Raw genomic sequence first — 25,233 nt, 5'->3', positions numbered from 1 at the left:
GCTTGGATCTGGCGTGGCTGTAGTGTAGGCCGGCAGCTCCAGTTCCAATTCAGCTCTCAGCCTGGGAACCTCCCTATGCCATGGGATGGCCCTAAACAGACAAAAAAATTAAATATTAAAATATTTCAAGGGAGTTTGATTAGAAGACTCTGAAGAGTGTCTCATCTTTGTCTGCTGAAGCATCCATTATCTATTCCCTGTCCTAGATGTGTGACAGTGAGAATCAAAATTCAGCCTCTCTGGGAGCAGCTGGTTATCATCTCATACTTTGATAAAAAGTATAACTAGTACCTCCTATCTTCCCAACAAATCTGACTCTAGTTTTTGCTTAATGCCTAATACCATACTCATAGCAATGGCTGGGCAGACAGGAGCAGAGGAAGGAAAGAACAGACCTGCTGAAATCAAGCGCTGTTGCTTCCTACCCATGGGGAGGGGAGCATGATCACGTTGTAAAAGCCGACTGATCAGATTGGAGCTTCCACCTCCCTGGGAGAAAGTGCCGTAGAAGGCGGGAGAGATGTGGGCAGAGAGCTGAACTTCTGGAAAGCCTCCTTTTGTAATCCCATGGGCTTTATTTGGTTTACCCCTTACACTGTAAATGTATGTAGAATTGATCTTTTTTGATCACATATGCTAAAACCACTATATTTTTTTCCTCGTATTCCTCCAATTATTTGTATATATTTAACCTAGTTTGGGTCTAGATGATCTTTTTCTTATATTCTAGTGTGTGTGATTTGAATGTGTTTTTCAGCACTTGTTATGTATGCACATGCATCTCTTAACCTAAAACAGCCACGTTGATATGTTAGAGATTCTGTAAAGGAAAGATGTATAACTACGTAAAATATTTTCCTAATGAATTCTTAGGTTTGGGTTGTAAAGAATTAATTTTTCTAGAGAGTATCCTATGCTCTTTTCAAAATTTTTTAATTGAAGTTTAGTTAATTTATAATGTATTAGTTTCAGGTGTGTATCAAAGTGATTTGATAAATGTGTATATATATTACGTGTGTGTATATATATGTTCTTTTTAAAAAATTAGTTTTCATTATAGGTTACTACAAGATACTGAATATGGTTTCCCTGTGCTCTACAGTAAATCCTCGTTGTTTTTCTATTTTATATGTGTAACCGTTCATCCCATGCTCCTGATTTATCCCTTCCTTTCTTCCCTTTTGGTAACTATAAGTTTATTTCTCTCTGAGTCTGTTTCTGTTTTGTAAATAAGTTCATTTGTACTATTTTTTTAAATTTCTACACGTAAGTGATATCATAATATTTGTCTTTCTCTGACTTACTGCATTTCCTATGATAATCTCTAGGTCCATCTGTGTTGCTGCAAATGGCATTATTTCATTCTTTTTTAATGAGTAATATTACTTTATTACTGAGTGACATTCCATTGTATGTATATATCACATCTTCATCCATCTGTTGGCGGACACTTAGGTTGCTCCCATGTCTTGGTTATTGTAAATTATATTGTATGCTTTTATTTTTAATTAAACTCTTACTTTTCTTTTCCCTTAAGACCATCTGCAAGAGCAAAACAATTTGTAATAGGTTGTATTTCATTGTAAAGACCAGACAATTACTCTGTATACCACACTGAAGAATTTGGTATCAAAGATACTTTTTAAATTTTCTGAAGTTTTATCAAAATAAATACGGTATCTGTTTCTGATTTTATCACATAGGGTGCTTTGTTAGTAATTTGAATTTCCATGTAAATTTCTTTCTTTCTTTCTTTTTTTTTTTTTTTAATAAGATTGGCAGACTGACAGCTGTGAAATTTAGGATGAAGGATGTCAAGGTTTCCCCCCCACCTTGTCCCTAAGAACCGCAGTCCTTAAAAGAAGATAGTAATGTTTTGTAATTACATATTGCTTTTCATGTGAAAATGTCATAAAATAGTTTTTAATCCCCAGAATTCAGTTTCATTTTATATTTAGTAATGGGACACAACAAGTTATCATTTTCCAGTGTTTTTAGATAAAAAATTAAGAAGGTTCTGCTCAAATGAAGCTTTGAGCAATAAAACGACATTATGGTTATGAAAATAATGGCTCTCAGTTCTTTATGGCTGTGACCGAACCACCAAGCTTACTGTCTTAAAACAATGACTCTGTATTATTTCTCATGATTTTGTGGTTTGCCTGGACAGGTCTGCTAGTCTCATATGGATCTTTCAAGCAGCTACATTCAGCTGGCACATGGGCTTGGGCTGGAAAATCCAAGAAAGCCTCTCTCACATGTTTGAATTCTTGGTTCTCTTCCAGTAAACTTCTTCTTTTGGTGTCTCATCTTCCAGGACCCTTCTGTGGCCTCTCTCTCCAGCAGATAGCCTAGACCCCTCTCCAGCATGAGAGCTGACTTTTAAGAATGACTTTTCCAAAAGGGAGAAAGCATAAGCTGCCAAACTTAAAGGCTAAGCCTGGAACTGGCACAGTATCACGTTGATCATATTTTGTGTTCAAAGCTGGACACCAAGCCCGCCTAGGGAGAGGGAAAGCTGAGATCACCTCTCCATGGGAAGAATGGCCTGTGCCTCCAGGGAGTCGGGGGTTCATGGCAGCCATCCTGGGAGACTGCATAGCACAAATAGCTTTGTGATAATATAATATTACTTGAATTTAAAAACCAGTTTATGAGAAAGAAAATACTTAATATTACCTACTAATTTGTTCAGATGACACTAGCTCTGTTGACTGTGTTCTGTATATTTAGTGGCACCTCTTTGATTTTTAGTTGAATTAATAAACATACTTGATTGTTCTCCCTGATATCTCTTGCTACTTTTCTTTTGAATTAGAGATGTTACTGAATGGGGTTAAGACAATGTAACTTGACCTTTGGAAAAATAACCAAAATTATAGGTTGCAAATATTACTGAAAAGGAGTGTAGGCGTTCATTTATACAATTCTTATAATTTTTACATGTATCCACAGACATTACAAGAAAACCATAGTTTTATTATAATGTTTTGGTCTGGTTTTGGTATCAGGGTAACAATGTCCTCATAGAATGAGTTGGAAATTATCTTCTTTCCAGTTTTCTATAGGAGTTTATATAGAATTGGTATCATTTCTTCCTTAGATGTTGATAGTATTCACTAGTGAAACCCTCTGGTCCTGGGGTTTTCTTGTTGAAAGGTTTTTGACCACAAATTCAGTTTCCTTGATAGATACAGGACTGTTCAAGTTATGTATTCCTTCTTGAGTGAGCTTTGATTTTGAGACTTTCAGGAATTTGTTCATTTCATGTAAGTTGATTTTATGGACTGAAAGTTGTTCATAATATTCCCTTGTGATCCTTTCAGTATCTGTAGAATCTGTAGTGATGTCACCTCTCTCATTCCTGATGTTGGTAATTTGCATCTTTTGTCTTTATTTTTCTTTTCTTTTTTTCTTTAGGGTCATACCCGCAGCATATGGGAGTGCCCAGGCTAGGGTCACATTCCCCCAGCAGTTGGCCCACAGCCACAGCAATTTGGGATCCAAGTCACATCTGCGACCTACACCACAGCTCACAGCAAAGCCAGATCCTTAGCCCACTGAGCCAGGCCACAGATCAAACCCACTTCCTCATGGATACTGAGGGTTCATTACTACTGTGCCATGATTGGAACTCCCTGTCTTTAGTTTTCTGACTAACCTGGCTGGAGGTTTATAAATTTTATTGATTTTTCTGAAAAAAACAAAAACAAAAACAAAAAAAACCCACCTTTTGGTTTCATTGGCTTTCCTCTGCTGTTTTTATTTCTTCTTAAAATTTAATTGAATTTTGCCCAGGTCTTCATTATTTTTTTCTTCTAATTCTTTTGGGCTTAATTTCCTCTTTTTCTAGTTTTTTTAAGGCAGAAACGGAGGTCATTGGTTTTGAGACATTTTTGACAATTTACTTCAAATGGGTGGTACACAGGAAAGAAGTACTTCTAAAAAAGCACAGAAATCTTCACTAACTTCTGATTGCTTGTAGGATAAGACCCCAGATTCTTAACTTGTTATTTTTAAATCCCTTGAAACTACAGTTAAATTTAAGATGTTGACCTGAGCACACCCAGTTACCTCCCATTCCATCTAAAAGCCTACTAGGAATTTTTTAAAGGGACAAGTCCACAAAAACGAAAGCTGGATTGGGGAGGGCATTAGTGGACAAGGATTATCTAAATTCTGGACGTTTGTGGAAGAATGTTCATAAGAAGGCAGAGCAGGAAAAGCATACAAAGGAGGCAGTCTGGAGAGCAGTTAGCAATCCTACTTGGCAAAATCCCCATAATCACCTTACTTAGAAATGAGAATGAGAAATGAAACTGAAAACAGGCAGACGAAGGACATTCCTGGAGCTCCATGACTTTCTGTTCTGAACTGCGCCAGTCGCTGTCTCAGAAGAGGGCCTGCTGTCATTCCTCTGTTTCTTTGCACTGGGCTCTGATATTTCTTACATTTCTTTCTCTTTCTTGAGGTCCCTCCTTGGTCTGATAGTGTATATGCTCAAATACTGCCTTCGAAAAGTACTTTTCTCTTCGACACATTTGGAAATGTTTGTAGAGGACTTCTTACGGTCACATTGACTGTAGTGACACTAATGAATCCTAAGAAATGAGTCCTTGAAAATGAGTGAAAATGACTATTTTCCCTTTATCTTTATGATTCGCTAATAGTTTGAGTAGTTGAGAAGTTCTAGATTCAAAATTACTGTCTCCAGTATGCATGATTGCTGATGAGATAGCCAGTGCCAGTCTGGTTCCATTTTCTTTTTGGTCTTTTTATCTTTCTAGGGCCACACCCGAGGCATATGGAGGTTCCCAGCCTAGGGGTCTAATCAGAGCTGTGGGTGCTGACCCACACCACAGTCACAGCAATGCCAGATCAAGCCACGTCTGCGATCTACACCACAGCTCACAGCAACACCGGATCCTTAACCCGCTGAGCGAGGCCAGTAATTGAACCCGCAACCTCACGGTTCTTGGTTGGATTCTTTTCCACTGCACCACAGTGGGAACTTCCTGATTCCATTCGAGTGTGGTTAGAAATTGGTAAAAGTTGCTTTTGAGTAGATAATGCAAATATATACATATATGCTTACAAATAGATTGCATCAAGCGTTTCATTTTTTTTTTTAATTTGTATTTTTCAGACAATGAATGATTTTGACTATTTGAAACTACTAGGTAAAGGCACTTTCGGGAAAGTTATTTTGGTTCGAGAGAAGGCGAGTGGGAAATACTATGCTATGAAGATTCTGAAAAAAGAAGTTATTATTGCCAAGGTAACTGATCACTAAATTTTTGTTTATGGTATAAACGTACATATGTGGCTCATGCACATGACTAAAGTGTAAATTCCATTAAGTAACCAGAATGTTCATTGTAGGCTACAGCTTCAGCAATACCTTTATATTAATGTTTATTTAAATGTTACATTTTTTAGAAGTTTATAATATTATCTGAGTATTATTTACAGGAGCTATTTTATTCCCATGAGGGGGAGATATTTTTTTCTATGTTTGTGTATTTGGGAGAATGTTTTCATTGTATATTTGTGATCCTGTATCACTGATTACACTAGTGATGCTTTTTACTATATTTCCCCGACATTCTGAATTTTTATTATTAAATAAAATAGTAGAATAGATGACTAGCATAGATTATTTATGTCTGTGAATTTTCAGTTATTTAACCATTGAATGGAAAAGCATCGCTAATAAATTTAAAAATACTAGAATAAACTGAAATAATGACTACTGTATGTCTAGTTAAAATCCATCACCACACATGGTTATAATCTTCCTCTCTTGTAATAAGAACTTTTAAGATTTGTTAACCCAGCAACTTTTTATCGTTCTGTACATTAAATCCCCAGGAATATTTTTATTTTATTATATTTTATTTATTTTTTAATTTTATTTTACTTTTTTGTCTTTTTAGAGCTGCACCCACGGCAAGTGGAAGTTCCCAGGCTAGGGGCTGAATCGAAGCTGTGGCTGCCGGCTTATACTACAGCCACAGCAACTCAGAATCTGAGCCGTGTCTGCAACCTACACCACAGCTCACGGCAACGCCAGATCCTTAACCTGCTGAGCAAGGCCAGGGATCGAACCCATGGATCCTAGTTGGATTTGTCATCACTGAGCCACGACAGCAACTCCTAGGAATTATTTATTTTATAACTAGAATTTTGTACTTTTAAAAAATATATTTTAATTGAAGTATAGCTGATTTATAATGTTGTATTAGTTTCAGATGTATAGTACAGTAATTCAGTTTTTCTTCTGATTATAATCCATTACAGGTTATTACAAGATATTGAATATAATTCTCTGACGTATCTAGTAAATCCTTATTGCTTATCTATTGTATGTTTAGTAGTTTGAATCTATTAATCCCATACTCTCCTCCTCCATCTCTCTCCTCCTTATTATCCCCTTTGGTAACCATAAGTTTGTTTTCTATGTCTGTGAATCTGTTTCTGTTTTGTATATAGATTTATTTTTATTTTTTTAGATTCCACATAAAAGTGGAAAAAGTGATATATAATAATAGCCTTTCTTTGTCTGACTTATTTCACTAAGTGTTATAATCTCTAGGTCCATCCAGATTGCTGCAAATGGCATTATTTCAGCTGAGTAATATTTCATCGTGTGTGTTGAATCAGAGCTGCAACTGCCAGCCCACACACATCACATCTTCTTAAGTCAGTTGTCTATTGGAGGGCACTTGAGTTCTTTCCAAGTCTTGGCTACTGTAAATAGGGCTGGTGTGAACATTGAGGTGCATGTGTCTTTTTGATAGAGTTTTCCTTTTTTTCTGGATATATGCCCAGGGGTGGGATTGCTGAATCATATGGTACCTCTATTTTTAGTTTTTTTAAGGAACCTCCATACTGTTCTCCATAGTGGTTGCTTCTGATACATTCCCACCTACAGTGTAGGAGGAAGCTCTTCTCTCCACACCCTCCCCAGCATTATGTAGACATTTTGATGACATCCATTCTGAGAGGTGTGAAGTGATACCTCAATGTGGATTTGATTTGTATTTCTCTTAATAATTAGTGATGGTGAACATCTTTTCATGTGCCTGTTGGCCATCTGTATATCTTCTTTGGAAAAATACCTATTCAGGTCTTCTGCCCATTTTTTGATTGTTTTCCTCCAATATTGAGTTCTATGATCTGTTTGTATGTTTTAGGTTATTAACCCCCTGTCAGTAGCATCATTTGCAAATATTTTTTCCCAATCTGTAGGTTGTCTTTTCATTTTATTGTTTCCTTTGTTTTGTAAAAGGTCCTGTCTGATTGCTGAGACTAGGACTTCCAGTACTTGTTGAATGGAAGTGTGAGAGTGAGCATCCTTGTCTGGTTCCTGAATTTAGCAAGAATGCTTAAAAGTTATTCACTGTTGACTATTATGTTGGCTGTAGGTTTGTTTTAAATGGGCTTTATTTATTTATTTATTTTAGGGCTGCATCTGTGGCATATGGAAGATCCCAGGGTATGGGTTGAATCAGAGCTGCAGCTGCCAGCCTACACCACAGCCACAGCAATGTGGAATCTGAGCCGCATCTGCAACCTACACCACAGCTCACAGCAATGCTGGATCTTTAACCCACTGAGTGAGTCCAGGAATTGAACCTGTGTCCTTATCTTTACGAGTCAGATTCTTTACTGCTGAACCACAGCTGGAATTTCAATAAACAGCCTTTAATATGTTGAGGTATGTTCTCTCTGTACCTACTTTGAGGAGAGATTTTATACTGAATAGATGTTGAATTTGTCAAAAACTTTCTCTGTGTGTATAAGATGATCATGTGGTTTTTGTCTTTCCATTCATTAATGTGATGTATCACATTTATTCATTTACATATGTTACACCATCTTCTGACTCTGGAATGAATCCAACTTGATCATGGTGTATGATCCTTTTTATGTATTGTTGGGGTTAGTTTGCTGATATTTTGTTGAGGATTTTTGCATCTGTATTCGTCAAAAATATTGGCCTATAATATTTTTTTTTTTTTTTTGGTAGTGTCTTTGGTTTTGGTATTAGGATGATGGTGGTGGCCTCATAGAATAAATCTGAGTGTTCCCTCTTCAATTTTTTTTTTTTTAAATACTTTAAGAAGGATCAGTATAAGTTTCTTCTGGACTTAGTTTTGGCAAACTGAACATTCCTAGTGACTTGTCCATTTCTTCTAGGTTGTCCACTTTTTGTTACACTGTTGCTCATAGTATTCTCTTATGATTTTTTGTTCTTCCATGATACTTGTTGTTGTTTCTCCTCTTTCATTTCTTATTTTGTTGATTTGGGTCCTCTCTCTTTTCTTTTTGGTGAGCCTGGCTAGAGGTTTCTTGAGTTTGTTTATCTTTTCAAAAAATCAGCTCTCAGTTTTATTGATCTTTTCTGTTTTTTTCATCTCTATTTTATTTCCTCTCTGATCTTTATTTCTTTCCTTCTGCTGACTTTCGTTTCTGTTTGTTTTTTTCTAATTCTTTTAAGTGGTAGGTTAGGTTGTTTGAGATTTTTGTTTCTTGAGGAAGGCTTTTATCACTAGACACTTTCTCTTGCTGCATTCCAGAGATTTTGTAAGGCTATGTTTTCATTTTTGTCTTGAGTTATTTTCTGATGGGTTTTTTAGTAGCATTCTATTTAGTTTCCCTGTGTTTAACCTTTTCTCATTTTTCTTTCTGTGGTTGATCTCTAGTTTCATATAGAATTTTGTACCTTTTGACCATCGTTTTGTACCAGTTTGCCCACCTGCTGTTTCTAAGCAGTTCTCTATGAATTCAGGTCTTTCCTCCTCCTCCTGCCCCCCTCCCTTCCATATATGAGTTAAATCATACAGTATTTGTCATTCTCAGGTATATTTCACTCAGCAAAATGCCCTCAGGGCCCATCCATGTCATTACAAGTCACAAGATTTCCTTCTTTTTATGGCTAAAATCTGTATTACATTTTATTTTTCCATTCATCATTTGATGGATACATGGATTCATAGATTGTTTCCATGTCTAGACTATTGCAAATAATGCTGCACTGAACATGAGAGTGCAGATACCTTTTCAATATAGTAATTTTGTTTCCTTTGGACAAATACGCAGAAGTGAAATTGCTGGGTTATATTGCAGTTTTAATTTTAATTTTTTGAGGAAGTTCCATACTGTTTTATATAGTGGCTATATTAGTTCACATTCCCGCCTACCATGTACGAGGATTTTTTTTCCCCATATCCTTGCCAACACTTGTTATTTCTTGCCATTCTAACAGGATAAGGTGATATCTGATTGTTGTTTAGGTTTTCATTTCCCTGGTGGTTAGTGATGTTGAGCACAGTTTCAGGTACCTGTTGACCATCTATGTGTCTTCTGTGGTAAATTGTTTATTCAGATCCCCTGCCCAATTTTCAATGGGATTATTTGGGTTTTTGTTACTAAATTATATGTGTTCTTTATATATTTTAGATATTAATCCCTCAATCAGATGTATGTTTGCAGATATTTTCTCCCATTCAGTAGGTTTTATTTTCATTTTGTTGATGGTTTCCTTTGCCATGAAGAAGCAGTGTATTGATTTTGGTTTTTGTTGCCTATACTTTTTTTGTCAAATAAAAAAATTTGGTCACCTAGACTGGCATGAAGTTTACCACCTATATGTATTTCTAGTAATTTCATGGTTTTATTCTTTAATCCATTTGGGGTTGATTTTTGTATGTAATATAAGATAGTAGTCTGGTTTCTTTCTTTTGCATGTGCCTGTTTAGTTTTCCCAGCACCATTTATTGAAGACATTCCTTTCCTCATATGTTTTTGTGGCCTTAGTCATAAACTATTTAACCATACATACATGGTGATGTTTATGTCTGTTTTTATGCCAATACTGTATCATTTTGATTACTATAGCATTGTAATATAGTTTGAAATCAGGGAGCATGATGCCTCCAGCTTTGTTCTTTCTCAGGATTGCTTTGGCTAATCAGGGTCTTTGTTACATACATGTTTTAGTGTTTGTTCTATTTCTGTGAAAAATACCATTGGAATTTTGATAGGTATTATATTGAATATGTAGGTCACTTTGGTAGTGTGAACATTTTAACAGTACTAATTCTTTCAATCCATGAGCATCGAATATATTTGTATTTATTTGTGTCTTCTTTGGTTTCTTTTGTCAAATCATAATTTTCAGTGTACAGGCCTTTTACCTCCTCATTTAAATTTATTCCTTAGTATTATGTCCAGTGCAGTTATAAATAGTATTTTTAAAAACTTTTCTCTTTGATAGTTTATTAGCATATAGAAATGTAGTTAATTTTTGCATATTGATATTGTATCCTACAACTTCGTTGCATTTGTTTATTAGTGCTAACAGGTTTTTAGTGTAGTCTTTATATATATAAGATTATGTCATCTACAAATAGAGACAGTTTTACTTTTTCCCCTTTCTGATTTAGATTCTTTTTATTTATTTTTTCTTATCTAATTGCTATGTCTAGGTCTTCCAAAACAGTGCTGAATAAAAGTGGTGAGGTTGGGCCTTCTTATCTTGTTTTTATTCTTAGAGGAAAAGCTTTCAACTTTTTAACATTGAGTATGAAGTCAGCTGTAGTTTTGTCATGGATGGCCTTTATTATGTTCAGATAGTTTACCCTCTAGCCACTTTTCTGACTTTTTATCATAAATGGATGTTGAATTTTTTCAAATGTTTTTTCTTTATCTATTGAAATGATCATTTGATTTTTATCCTTCATTTTGTTTATGTGGTATATGACATTGAATGATTTGTGGATGGTGGACCATCCTTGCATCCCTGAAATAAATCCTATTTGATTGTGGTATATGATCTTTTTTCTCTCTTGATGAATTTAGTTTGCTAATGTCTTTAGAAGTTTTGCCTCTATATTCATCAACAATATTGGCATATAATTTTCTTTTCTGTAGTGTTATCCTCTGGCTTTGGAATCATAGTAATACCAGCCTCATAAAATAAGTTTAGAAGTGTTCTCTATGTTCTGGAAGAGTTTTATAAGGATTAGTACTGATTCTTCTTTAAATATTGATAGAATTTATGGGTGAAGCCATTTGCTCCTGGGCTTTTATTTGTTGGGAAATCTGTGATTACTGGTGTAAATGTCATGCTAATTATTTATCTGATCAGATTTTCTATTCATAATTCAGTGTGGGTAAGTTGTATGTTTCTAGGAACTTATCCATTTCTTCTGAGTTATCTAATTTGTTAGCATTTGTTCATAGTCTCTCATGATCCTTTGTATTTCTGCAATATCAAGTTTTAATGTCTCCTCTCGTTTATGATTTCATATGCGTCATCTTTCCTTTTTTTTAATTAGTTTTACTAAAGAGTTGTAAATTTTATCTTTTCAATACGCGAACTCTTAGTTTTGTTGATTTTTTTTAAATTGTCTTTCAAGTTTCTATTCATTGCTATCCTAATCTACATTATTTCCTTCCTTCTGCCAATTGTGGGATTTGTGTGTTCTTTTCCTAGATCCTTACAGTGCAAAACCAGGTTCTTTTTTAGATCTTTCTTTTTTCTTACTGTAGGCATTTTTCACTACAGATTTTCCTATTAGAATTGCTTTTTCAGCATCCTGTATATTTTGGTATATTATGTTTTTATTTTCTTTGTCTCAAGATTTTTTTTTTTTATTTCCCTTTGGATTTTTTCTTTGACTCACTGGTTGTTCAAAAATGTTTTGCTTATTTTCTATATAATTGTGTTTTTAGGAGTTCCCATTGTGGCTCAGTGGTTAACGAATCTGACTAGGAACCATGAGGTTGTGGGTTCAATCCCTGGCCTTGCTCAGTGGGTTAAGGATCTGGCGTTGCCGTGAGCTGTGGTGTAGGTTGCAGACGTGGCTCAGATCCCACGTTGCTGTGGCTCTGGCGTAGGCCGTCGGCTACAGCTCCGATTCGACCCCTAGCCTGGGAACCTCCACATGCTGTGGGAGTAGCCCAAGAAATGGCAAAAAGACAAAAAAAAAAAAATTTGTTTTCATACTTTCCTGTTATTTTTAGTTTTATACCATAATGGTTGGAAAAGATTCTTGGTATGATTTTAATCTCCTTAAATTTGTTAAGAATTATTTTGTGGAGTTCCCGTCGTGGCGCAGTGGTTAACGAATCCGATTAGGAACCATGAGGTTGCGGGTTCGGTCCCTGCCCTTGCTCAGTGGGTTAACGATCCGGCGTTGCCGTGAGCTGTGGTGTAGGTTGCAGACACGGCTCGGATCCCGCGTTGCTGTGGCTCTGGCGTAGGCCGGTGGCTACAGCTCCGATTCAACCCCTAGCCTGGGAAACTCCATATGCCGCGGGAGCGGCCCAAGAAATAGCAACAACAACAACAACAACAACAACAACAACAAAAAAAAAGAATTATTTTGTGACCTAACATGTAATCTTTCCTGGAGAATGTTTCTTATATGCTTGAGAAGACTATGTATTGTGAAGCTGTTGGATGGAATGTTTTATATACGTCTTTTAGGTCCTTTTGATCTGAAGTGCACATTTTCTGCCTGGATGATCTCTCCATCGTGGAAAGTAGGGGTACTCAAGTCCTTTACTGTTACTCCTTTGCTGTACATTTCAGCCATCATATTTGGTGATAATTGTTTAATATATTTTGTTGCTATGTTACTGGTTGTGTATATATTTACAATTGTTATATCCTCTTAATGAATTGTCTTCTTTGTCATTATATTCTGATCTTATTTTCTCTTGTTAGAGCTTTTGACTTTAAGTCTATTTATCTGGTATAGGTGTAGCTACCTTTCCTCTTTTTTGGTTTCCATTTGCATGGAATATAATTTTTCATCCCTTTATTTTCGTTCTTTTTTTTTTTTTTTTTTTTTTTTTTTTTAGGGCTGCTTCTGTAGCATATGGAGGTTCTCAGGCCAGGGGTCTAATTGGAACCAGACCACAGCAACGGCAGTTCTGAGCCACATCTGTGATCTACACCACAGCTCACAGCAACTCCAGATCCTTAACCCACTGACTGAGGCCAGGGATCGAACCGGCAACCTCATGGTTCCTAGTCAGATTTATTTCCACTGAGCCACAATGGAACTCCCACTGCTACTTCTTGAAACCTTGATGGTTAAGACTCAGACCCCAACTATGGGAACTCCTCATCCCTTCATTTTCATAATATGAGTTTCCTTAAAGCTTAAGCAAGTCTCTTTTAGGCAGCTTGTAGTTGGGTTTTTTTAATCCACTCAGCCATTCCATTTTTTTATTGGAAAACTTAAACCATTTATATTTAGAGGAATTATTCATGATTAAAGACTATCACTATTTCTTTAATTGCTTTCTAATTACTTTATAGTTTCCTTGTTCTTTTCTTGCTCTTGCTTCCTTTGTGAATTGTTGATTTTTTTTACTTTAATTTTTTTTTGAATTGTTGATTTTTTATGTTGGCATACTTTGATTCTTTTCTCTTTAACTGTGTATCTATTAGAGTTTCTTGCTCTGTGATTACTGTCATGTTTGTAATACATTTTATAGTTATAGTAGTCTTTAATTTAAAAGCAATGTAACTTCAATTGAATTAAAATATTCTACACATTTATTTTCCCCCCAGCATTTTATATTACTAGCCTTCCAGTTTGTATTTTTTTATTCTATATCCATTAACAAAATACTATAGCTATAGTTACTTTTGACACTTTGTCTTTTAACATGTATGCTAGAAATCAAAGTGACTTACACTCTACCACTGCAGTGTTAGTGTTTTGAATTCGTATAACTATCTTTACAGTGAATTTTATGTGTTCATATATTTTTATGTTACTGATTACTGTATTTTATCATCTCAGCCTAAAGAACTCCCATTAGCATTTAATGTAAGGTGAGTCTAGTGATAAATTTCCTCAACTTTTGTTTTTCTGGGAAAGTCTTTATCTTTCCTTCCTTTTTGAAGGACAGCATTGCGTGTATTGTATTCTAAGTTGATAGTTATTTCTTTTTAAGCAGTTTTATAATATATAAAACTTTCTCTTGGCTGCCAAGTTTTCTGTTGAGAAATCTGATAGCTTTATTAGTGTTCCTTTGTACGTGATGGATAATTTTCTCTTACTGCTTTCAAAATCTTCTCTTTGTCTTAGATTTTTTTTTTGAGAACTAGATTGTAATGTGTCCTGGTAAAGGTCTCTTGGTTGAATCTGTTTGGGCATCCTTGAGCTTCATATATCTAGGTGTTCATATCTTTGCAGCTTTGGAAAGTTTTAAGCCATGGTTTCTTTAAATAAATTTTCTCTTCCTTTTCTGGGACTCCAATAATTTGAATATTGTTTCATTTGGTGATATCCCATAAATCACATAAGCTTTCTTCCTGTTTTTTCATACTTTTTCTTCAACTGGAAAATGTCAAGTTTGTATATTATTTCTTCTGAGCTTACTGTTGACTCTCTCTGTTGCACTTTTCATTTCATTCTTTATATTCTTCAGCTCCAGAATTTGTTTTGTTAATGTATTCTTCTTCTGAGTTTATTTAACTATCTCTTTGGATTCTCTTGAATCTTGCTGGGCTTTCTTCAAATTTTTGTTTGTTTGTTTCTTTTTGTCCAGGCTAGGGGTCAAATCAGAGCCGCAGCCGCCGCCAGAGCCACAGCAATGTGGGATCCGTGCTGCATCTGCAACCTACACCACAGCTCACGGCAACACCGGATCCTTAACCCACTGAGTGAGGCCAGGGATTGAACCCGCAACCTCATGGTTCCTAGTTAGATTCATTAACCACTGAGCCACGACAGGAACTCCTCAAATCCATTTCTTTAGTGTCGGTTATTGGAAAATTATGTGTACCTTTGATGGTGTCCTGTTTTCTTCATGTTTCTAATGTCTACATATTGATATCTGTGCATTTGAGGGATCAGTTCCCCCTTTTCAGCTGTTTCAGACTGGCTTCACTGGGGAAAGGCTATTACCTATAGATGACTGTGAGTGTGCCACCTGGGCAAGGTGTGGTGTCTCTGGTTCCAGGGAGGACACAGTGACCTCCTCTCCATGTAGCTCTCTCAGCGGAGGTCAACATAATGTAGATTGTGGAGATCTTCTGTGACCAAGCCTGTAGGGGTCTGTGGGTGGCAGTGGCGGCTAAGGCTATTGGGTCCTCAAAGGCAAAAGCTGCTGTGACCCTCCTGTTCTTTTTTGCCTGTTAGAGGTAGTTCTTGTCAAGGGAATCCTTCTTAATGGCAGGTCTAGTGTGCTGGCACTCAGTACATCCATGGAGTTTGTGTCCGAGGTCTGGTGCACAGAGAGCTACCTCAACACCTGAGTCCTTCCATAGATACACTTGTAGTGGCAGTGGTTTCTGAGGTGCAGGTGTATGGAGCTCTCCCATGGAACTGGGGTCTGGGTTTCTGGGTCACCAGTGACTCAGACTCCTGGGTAAAGGCTAACCCAGCAGCAGGATACCTGGGGTGACAAGGGTGTGACAGTGGCTTGGACCTAGAGGCAGAGTAGAGTAGTGTGCACCATCTGATTTTGCACCCAGGGGACAGTTGTATTAACGGCATCAGCTTAGCTTCAGTGACGCCAACTCATAGCCATGATTCAGGACCCAGGGGGCCTGGGCAGGGGGCAGTTGCAGAAGAGTAACAGATTAGCCCCAGTGATGTTGGGTCATAGCTGCAACTCAGAACTCTGGGGTGGTCACAGAGTTCCAGTAGCACAATCTGGTGATGGCAGGTCAGAGTTCTGCCTTAGGACCCAGAGGCAAGGTACCGAGCAGCCTCACTAACACCCCAGCCGTGGTGGTTCAGAGCTCCAACTTGGAACCCCGAGGGTAGGGTACAGAATAGCCGCAGTGTGACCCTGGAACGGCAGGTGAAATGTTGACATAGAAACCCATCGCCATGTAGACTGTATTTAGAGTCTTAGTCTGAGTGAAATCACCAAGGGAGTGAGTGTACCTGTGACGAGAGAAGATGTGAGGACTGCTTCCTGGGGACACTTCTGGAATGGGGCTTAGAAATAAGAAACCAGGAGTTCCCACTGTAGTTCAGTGGGTTAGGAATCTGATTGCAGCAGCTCCAGTCGCTGTGGAGGCACAGATTTGATTCTTGGCCCAGGAACTTCCATTTGCCACAGGTATGGTGATTAAGAAAAGAAAGAAGAAACCAGAAAAAAAGACTAAGAAAAGGTAACCACTATAAAGGAAGAAAATTAAGAGATTCTGATGTCCTGGAAATAAGGAGAAGAGTATATTTTCAGGAGGATAGTTATCAGACTCATCAAATATCATTAATGACTTATCTTCTTAGTAGGAAGTAAGATCACATTTTGAAACTGAGGGAGTGAGGCTGAGGCAGAGAGACAACGTAATGAAAAGCTCCCGGACATCATGAAATCCCATCAACCTGGGCTCCAGTCTCAGCTCAGTAGCTTAGCAGGTGGAGTAACGTCGTGGGGTTGTGTGCATTTCCGCCTACGTAACAGGCCTGGTGGGAGGCCAGGGAAAGTTTTGAAACCACCGTCCTGAGTAAAGGAAGAGTGACATCCGTAGGGATATGTTGAAGAATCCTCGGAGATTCAGCTGCGATTGGAGAGGGCACTGTGATAGTGCTGTCAGGATGTTTGTGGCTTTCTCCCCTTCAGACGTGGAATATAGAGGTGAGAGAGTAGAGACTGACTGACTCCAATACTGGGCATTGAAAGAGGCAGAAGGGAAGAAGGGAAGGTAGTGAAGGGCAGTATAGATGCTGCAATTTAGGGACCAGGTGCTAAAGATTTTACTGTGACTGCGTCAGAGGAGTTCATGTAACCCTCCCTCCAAGGACTGTGTGGAACAAGAGCATGAAGAGCAAAGTATCAAAAGCAACATTCGAGAAAGGTGATGCGGTATTGATAGACCACAGGGAACAACCATGCTTTCCTTTTCTCCATCAAGATGAAAAAGATCTTCCAAAAGAATAGAAATAAAAATGAAGCAGTAGAGGGAAGACGGTGTGCCAGCTGGAGAGTGAAGAAGTATTCAAAGTCTGTGTCTAGGCTGGTGCTCAAGTTTTCCAGAGAGGAAGACGTTAGAACCCCCAAACTGAGGTTGATATGTATGACATCTTTCCTGTAGGGAAAAAAAGTAAAGATTGCTAACAAGTGGCTCATCAAAACCGAACAAGTACGTGAAGCTCACTGGTCGGCCCTGGGGTGTAAGTAAGGACAGGTGTGCCAAGGTAGGGGCTGTTCTCTCTTCTCCCGACTTCCCCGCCTGCTCGCTCCGTCTGCTCCTCTAGGGTGTATTGTTCTCGATGAATTAAAAAGATGCCTGAGATGTGATATATCTTGATGTAGCCAGTTCCCGATAGAGTTAGTCATTCTAGTCTTGTGGTCAAGATGGAGAAAGTAATACGAACAGAGGTAAAGTACTTAGTTAAGTTGCTACTAAACTGTTTTGAAGATAAAAGGCCGTATCGTGAAGTGGAAATGACCACTGATGTTGGACTTAGATGTGGGACCAGTATTGATTGTGTCCCCTGCAACTTGAGCAGTTTAACTTGTGCTTCCCCAGGTAAAAATGAGAGTAATCAAATCTACCTGCTGAGTTGCTGCAGGGACTAAAGGAGATGACACTCTTCGCGTTTTTGGCGATAGAGATATTCTCTTCGGCGGTTTCTCTGCCGCCATTTACTCCTTGTCCTCTTGCCGAAAAAAACCCTACGAACAGGACAATAAGTGGGGCAAATGAAAGGAGAATTTTAGATCACATGTAGTAAAGGGGAAGAGAGAAATTAGAGAGGACTGGGGAAATTCTATGCTCCCCAAGCATTTTTCTATGAAAGAAATTTGATTTTAAAATTCATTATTGAGTATTTTACCATGGGTGAATATATATGAGACTGTATTTCAAAAGCTATTTTCATGAAAACGTTATACTCACATTATATACCGAAGGATTTTTAAGCACTCTTCATTTGTAATCCTGAATAACAAAGGATTTTTTAAAAAGCATCATATTGTTTTAGCCACTAAGTTTTATCACTGTTATTTTTAACTTTTTGTTTTGACATGTTGCTTTTAACTGTAATTAAAAATTATTGACATCTGTGTTTACTTTTTAGCTCGTGTACCTTATCTTCATAGCAGAAACTAATTAGTATGTGAAATACTTTACCATTACATTTGCATGAAGGGGGAATATTCTAATTTATCAGATGTAAAATATGGTAGAAAATACATTTTATTACATGAAGGATGTAATTCTGGTTCCATTCTTATAACAAAGAAATACTGTTTTAGCTTTTGTCAACATACATCTGTAACGTGGTTAGGCAGATGACAGAATTAAGCCCTCATGAAACTTTACGTAACTTAGAAAAATAACTATCACATATAGTAAGTTTGTTTTAACACAATAGAATGAAATATCCACCAGAAATATTTTCTGAAGCACTAGAATATTTTTTCTGGTTCCAGATGGGTTTCATACTTGACTTTCCTTAGTCTTTTCGTAGTTTACTCCCTCAAATCACTTAATATCCTGAAGCATAACAAGTCAGTGTTACATCTTTTGTGAATGTCTTTCTGATGGGATGTAAAGAAATATTTCTTGCGATTTACTCTTTTGTTGGAAGCACGTAACTGTTAATTACTATTAATTTTATATTTCAAAAACACCTTCATTTTCTTCTTGTTCCTGCTGCCGGTATGGTAGCCCAAACCGTCCTCAGCTCTCTCGAGGTAGTGTGGTTGTCTCCCGGTAGAGCCCGCCTGCGCTCAGCGTCCCGAGCCGACTTAGAAGCAGAAGTCAGGCCCCTCATCCTTCGCCGCCCATACCATCCTCACATTCCCCAACCTGTGCTCTTTCTCTAGCTCTGGTTTTCTTTTGTCATCCCATTTACTCCGGAAGATACCCCAATTTTCTCTTAAGAATTTGTAGTGATTTCTTAAATTGGATGTTTGCCGATTGGTTTCTTATATATTCTCCACTAGCAGGTGAACTCCATGAGCAAAAGAATCATGTCTTTTATTCACTTTATACTTGCCCTGTCCTTAATAGTTAGTAAATGCACATCACGGATTTTGTTCCTTAATCAATGAATTCAGTTCTGTATTTCATTAAATAGCCGCTTGTGGAATCCTTAATCCTGTATCTTGTATTCATTGTATGATGCTCATAAACTGCAGCATCCCCTTCTCTGCTTTGTTTTTTCCATTAACGGACCACCAGCTGATAGAGGGCGGGACTGTCTGCGTTGCTGAGTGGGTGGAACAGTATCCGGGATATGTTTGTTTCATGTCTATTGGAGGAATGAATGATTGAATACCTGAAGTCCCACACACCTGACATCTTGAAATTCATTCTTACGATAAAGTTAAGCTTAACAAACACGTGTTAAGTATCTAATGTATGCTAATCATTGTACTAGAACTGTGAGTACTGAAGTTATGGTATCATTTCTACTTCTTCCTTATTTTGTACTATATTCTAACTCAGAGTTATGATATGACAGCCTGGTGCTTATTAAAAAGACTGGAGTGCTTTCTTTCCTTTTTTAAAAAATTGTATTGGAATATAGTTGACTTGCAGTGTTATATTAGCTGCAGGTGTACAGCGAAGTGAGTGAGCTTCTACATCTGTCCGTTCTTTTTCAGCTTCATTTCCCGTATAGGCCATCACAGAGTACTGAGTGGATTTCTCTGTGCTGTGCAGTGGGTCCTTGTTCCTTAGGTGATTTTGTGTGTAGTAGTGTGTTTATGCCAGTCCCAGCCACCCGATTTGTCCCTCCCCCACCATTTCCCCTTTGGTAAACATCAATTTGGTTTTGACATCTTTGAGTCTGTTTCTATTTTGTGAATAAGTTCTTTTGTATGATTTTTATTAGATTTCACATATTCGTGATATCATATGATATTTGCCTTTCTCTGACTTACACTACACTTACAATTTCACAAGATAACTGAATATAGTTCCTTGTGCTATACAGTGGGACCTTGTTTATCTGTTTTATACATAGTAATGTATGTCTTTTAGTCCCCACATCCTAATTTATCCCTCCCCCCTTTCCTCTTTGATAACCATGGATTTGTTTTCTGTGTCTGTGAGTCTGTTTCTGTTTTCTGATAGTTTATTTGTATCATTTTTTTAAGATTCCACTTATAAATGATATATTTGTCTTTCTCAGACTTTACTTAATATGATAATCTCTAGGTCCATCCATGTTGCTGCAGATGGCATTGTTTTATTCTTTTTATGGCTGAATAATACTTTGTTGTGTATATATCTTCCTCTGTTCATCTGTAAATAGACATGTAGGTTGTTTGTATATCTTGGCTATTGTAAATAGTGCTGCAGTGAACATTAGGGTGCATGTATCTTGTAGAATTATGGTTTTCTGTAGTTATATGTCCAGGAGTGGGATTGCTGGGTCATGTGGTAGTTCTCTATTTACCTTTTTTAAGCACCCTCTATACTGTTCTCCATAGCGGTTGTACCAAGTTACATTCCCACCAACAGTGTAGAAGGGTTTCCTTTTCCCCACACCCTCTCCAGCATTTACTGTTTGTAGACTTTTTGATGTGGCCATTCTGATTGGTGAAGTGATGCCTTATTTTAGTTTTGATTTGCATTTCTCTAATAGTGATATTGAGCATCTTTTCATGTGCCTTTTGGCCATCTGTCTTCTTTGGAGAAATGTCTGTTTAGATCTTCAGACTATTTTTTTTTTATTTGTTTGTTTGCTTGTTTTGATATAAAGCTGTATGAGATTTTTGTATATTTTCAAGATTAATCCCTTGTGGGTCACTTGTTTGCAGAGATTTTCTCCCATTCTGTGGATTGTCTTCATGATTTTTGTTTTGTTTTATGGTTTCCTTTGTGTTGCAAAAAACTTTTAATTATGTCCCATTTGTTTACTTCTGCTTTTATTTTCATTGCTCTAGGAGGTGGACCCCCCAAAAATATTGCTGCGATTTATGTCAAAGAGTGTTCTGCCTGTATTTTTCTCTGAGAGTTTTATAGTATAAGACTGGATTGCTTTCTTACCCATGCTTTGTTTCACTGGTTTTAAATACTTGTGTCATTACATTTTACATTCTGTTCAGAAAGAATTGGTCTCTTGGAATGGCTTTTGGATTTTAGCATCTTTGATCAGTCTATTGTTCATTTATCTTCTAACTAAGGTCACATACTTTTGCAAAAATAATAAATATAATGCAATGTCCTAATGTTTGCATGTCTTACATATACTCTGATTGTGATTTGCTGACAGTGGTAAGAAATTGGTCCAAGAAGGGTTTTGTTTAGGATCTTGGCAGAGGCAGAGAGACCAGAGACGTGTTAGCTTCAGGAGTTACCTTCCTTTCCTTTCTTCTTTAAGATAGTGTTTTTTTTTTGTTTGTTTGTTTTGTTTTTTTGTCTTTTTTGCTATTTCTTGGGCCGCTCCCGCAGCATATGGAGTTTCCCAGGCTAGGGGTCTAATCGGAGCTGTAGCTGCCAGCCTATGCCAGAGCCACAGCAACTCGGGATCCGAGCCGTGTCTGCAACCTGCACCACAGCTCACGGCAACGCCGGATCATTAACCCACTGAGCAAGGGCAGGGACCGAACCCGCAACCTCATGGTTCCTAGTCGGATTCGTTAACCACTGCGCCACGACGGGAACTCCGAGATAGTGTTATTTTTGAAATATGAGACATTTTTCCAGTTCTCCATTTGTTAAAATTTTTCCTAGTTCACTTTTGATGTCAAGATGAAATTTATATACAAAATTGGGGAAATACGCTCTTCTATTTTTGGTTTGAATTATATCTAGATTTTAAAATTGTCACCTAGAATAGGTTGGGACCTTTTTTATAAAGAGAAGCATGCTAGAAAGCCACAGGCAAAAAGATACAATTTTTAATACTGTTTCTATTGCTATAAAATTTAGAATTAAATATCATTTTTATACTGTGATCCCCTTTTCAATAACTGATTTTTCTTTTATGCCGAAGACTTACAAATTCTATGATATTTACTAAAATATATCCTTTAGATGCCCCTGAACACAAGGTATTACAGACATGGAAATATTAACTACTCCATGTCTAGCTATTAACCAACAAGGCAGTCTCTGCAAGGAGAAAGCGTACTATGCCATTTTCTGTATCCCTGATAACTTTTTGGTGATTATTGTATCACCATTGATAAACTTTAAGTTTGACTGGGTTTGTATGAGTTTATAGCCATCTGATTTAAATCACTCATTTGACCCTCTTTTTTATATAAAAGAAGCTTAGCAATAAAAGGAGCATATGTTATAAAATATTTTTCCGTGTCTGTGTTTAATCTCTTCTGGTCTTAGAGAAATAGTGAAATTTTTATATTATTAGTGCTCAACATAAAGGTTTGCCTTTTTCTTTTGTAGGATGAAGTGGCACACACTTTAACTGAAAGCAGAGTATTAAAGAACACTAGACATCCTTTTTTAACAGTAAGTGCTTAGAGGAAAGATGTAATAATCATAACATTTTAAATTTAAGGGAATTTTATTATAACAGCTAAGCTTTGAAAAATAACTTTTTTTTTTTTTTGCCTTTTTTTTTTCAGGGCCACACCTGCAGCATATGAAAGTTCCCTGTCTAGGGGTTGAATCGGAGCTATAGCTGCTGGCCTGTGCCACAGCCAAAGCAATGCAGGATCCGAGCAGTGTCTGTGACCTACACCACAGCTCACAGCAACACCGGATCCCTAACCCACTGAGCAAGGCCAGGGATCAAACCCGCATCCTCATGGATACTGGTCAGTCTTGTTGCCACTGAGCCACAGTGGGAACTTCCTGAAAAATAACATTTTAAATAACTTTCATTTAGGTATGCCGTTTCCTTTGTGGATAAGTAAATAGAACATATGGATTAATATTTACAACATCCATGCATTTGTAATCCTCTCATACAGACTCATGGGTGTTTTGAGACTTTTTTTTATTTCCCTTAACTTTCCCTGACTTAAAAAAAAAATAAAGCAAGTACATTTTAAAATAAATTTAGACATACTATTATAAGTTAAAAATAGGATAAGTCATGGTATGTTTTCTTCATTAGATAAAGTATAAACTGTGACATATCACTTAGTTATTTTGAAATAAACTGGTGTTTTTGGTCCGATTACTTATAATCGAGGCATAGTTGGCAAAGATTTTTATGTTCCTGGTTCCAGTGAAGTTCATTAAGATTTAAAATTATAGACATTCAAAAGGAAGACACTTTTAATGATTCCGGATGGTTTAGTAGGAACTGTCAGAAGTATCACCAGATCCGTAGACTTATTTTGTTACATTTTTGTGTGTTTATTGTTTAGTGTCATGAGCTAGCTGGTTTTAATGCTTTAATATCTTTATAGCCTATAAAATTACCTGAAACAGCTCTATTGTATTGGGTCGTATTATGCCACCTGAGTGCAAAAGTGATAGTGAAACTACATGAGAAACCCAAATATAACAACTATAACTGTATTCCTAAAACTTCCCCTAAAGTAATTTGTAGGCCTTACAAATTACTCACGGATAAGAACTTTGGGGACCAGTACAGTTTCAAATTAGATTAAGACGTGCTCAAAACAATTAACTATTTATTTTTACTAAAAATCCTAATTTTAATTTTCCAAAATAATCCTCATTGCTGTTCTTTGCAAAATTTGTGTTACGTTTCTCAGCTTTTACTTAAGTCTTCTTAAAGGAAGAGACTCTTAAGGGACAATAACAATTGGGTTTATCAGTCATACCTACATGCTAAGTGTGCTGTTCTTGTACTGTTATAAGAATGTAGGATTATAATATAACGTTTTTTCTTTTTCATTTCAAGTCCTTGAAATATTCCTTCCAGACAAAAGACCGTTTGTGTTTTGTGATGGAATATGTTAATGGGGGAGAGGTGAGTCAAGAAGTGAATCTAGCACTTGCATTTGCATGGTAGCATTGCCTTTATTTTTTAAAAGTTATGTACCATACCAGTTACAATGGTTCTCTACTTCTTCATAAGCATGTGTGTAGCTCTTTCTGCTGTTTTAGTAAACGGGTGCTGAATAATTTTCTAATCAAATATCATTTTTAATATCTACTTTTATGTATAGGAAAATGTATTCACCCTTTCTTTTTTGAATAATGTAAAAACTTTTACTACAGATAAGATTTTGAGGTTACGTAATTTTGAAAACCAGAAATATATAATTTATATTCCTTTATATAGTTCTTCGTCAAGTTTTTGTGAAATTTAAAAAAAAATTTTTTTACTCATTTTAAACTCAGTGTAACAGTAGGCCCTAGGCGCATTGTGGTTGAGTTTTCGCTTCTTTTGCATGGTGTTTAGAGTGACTTTGACTGTATTTAAGGACTTTTAAGGAATTTTGTGGTTTGAAGAGAAATTCCGTAATTAGAATAGTTAACTGGAAATATTTCATATTGTGAGTGTTCTGAAATAAATTTAATTATTAAATAGGGGCTTGTATCTTGCAGATACAATAGTCTTATTATCTGGAAGGAGGGAGGGAAAGGAAGAAACAAATGAACAAATGAAGAAGGAAGGGGGTGCAAGGAGGAAAAGGGGAAGAAGAGGGAGAGAGGAGGGAAGAGAGTAAAAAGGAAATATTTTCTATAGAATATTTTTTCCTATAGAATTATCTGCTTTGTGGGAATCAGTTCATTGGAAGAAATTCTTTCAGTAAACACATTTTGAGTCCCTTGGGAGTGCGGGTTTATCCAGATGTGATAAAAGTTGATCATTTATCTTAGGAAGTATATTGTAAATTAGAATGTATAGTGAAAGACCTGAGTGTTAATAAATTCATAAATGATAGGGTACTATGGAAGATCTAGCATTTAGGGTAGCCTTCATGAGGTTTCATCGGGGGAACTGATTTGAGAAGCTGTTTCCGGCAGAGAGGCTGATGTGAGCAGCCTCACTGGGAGGTAAGCAGAGGAAGCAGAAATTGAGGAGTTAGATAATAGTCACCCAGGGAGTTCCTCTTGTGGCACAGTGGAAACGAATCCGACTAGGAACCATGAGGTTGTGGGTTCGATCCCTGGCCTCGCTCATTGGGTTAAGGATCGCCTGGCGTTGCCGTGAGCTGTGGCGTAGGCCAGCATCTACAGCTCCGATTGGACCCCTAGCCTGGGAACTTCCATATGCTATGGGTGCAGCCCTAAAAAGACACACACACACACACACACAAATAGTAGCCTAGGCATTCAGAACAGGGCTCTTGCAGTCAGCTGCTGTCTGGGAATGAAAAAGTAAAAAGGAGATG

At 37.0% G+C, this 25,233-nt stretch overlaps 1 protein-coding gene across 8 annotated transcripts in view; it reads left to right on the top strand.

Annotated features, from left to right (window-relative positions):
- The window catches only part of AKT3 (AKT serine/threonine kinase 3), a 300,281-nt gene that overhangs the window by 176,147 nt on the left and 98,901 nt on the right, over positions 1 to 25,233 (top strand). For 7 of the 8 annotated variants that reach the window (XR_002336106.1, XM_021063994.1, XM_005667942.3 and 4 more), the window contains 3 exon segments: positions 5,147 to 5,278; positions 22,358 to 22,423; positions 23,793 to 23,861. Coding sequence is in view for 7 of the 8 variants with exons in the window: in XM_021063994.1 (XP_020919653.1) it covers positions 5,147 to 5,278; positions 22,358 to 22,423; positions 23,793 to 23,861 (267 nt within the window). In the remaining variant the exon portion in view is untranslated. 8 annotated transcript variants of the gene reach the window in all.

This window comes from Sus scrofa, chromosome 10, assembly GCF_000003025.6.
Source record: "Sus scrofa isolate TJ Tabasco breed Duroc chromosome 10, Sscrofa11.1, whole genome shotgun sequence".
In the NCBI taxonomy this organism is placed as follows: Eukaryota; Metazoa; Chordata; class Mammalia; order Artiodactyla; family Suidae; genus Sus; species Sus scrofa.
The sequence above is the reverse complement of the archived record's forward strand: the minus strand, read 5'-3'. Positions and strand labels throughout refer to the sequence as shown.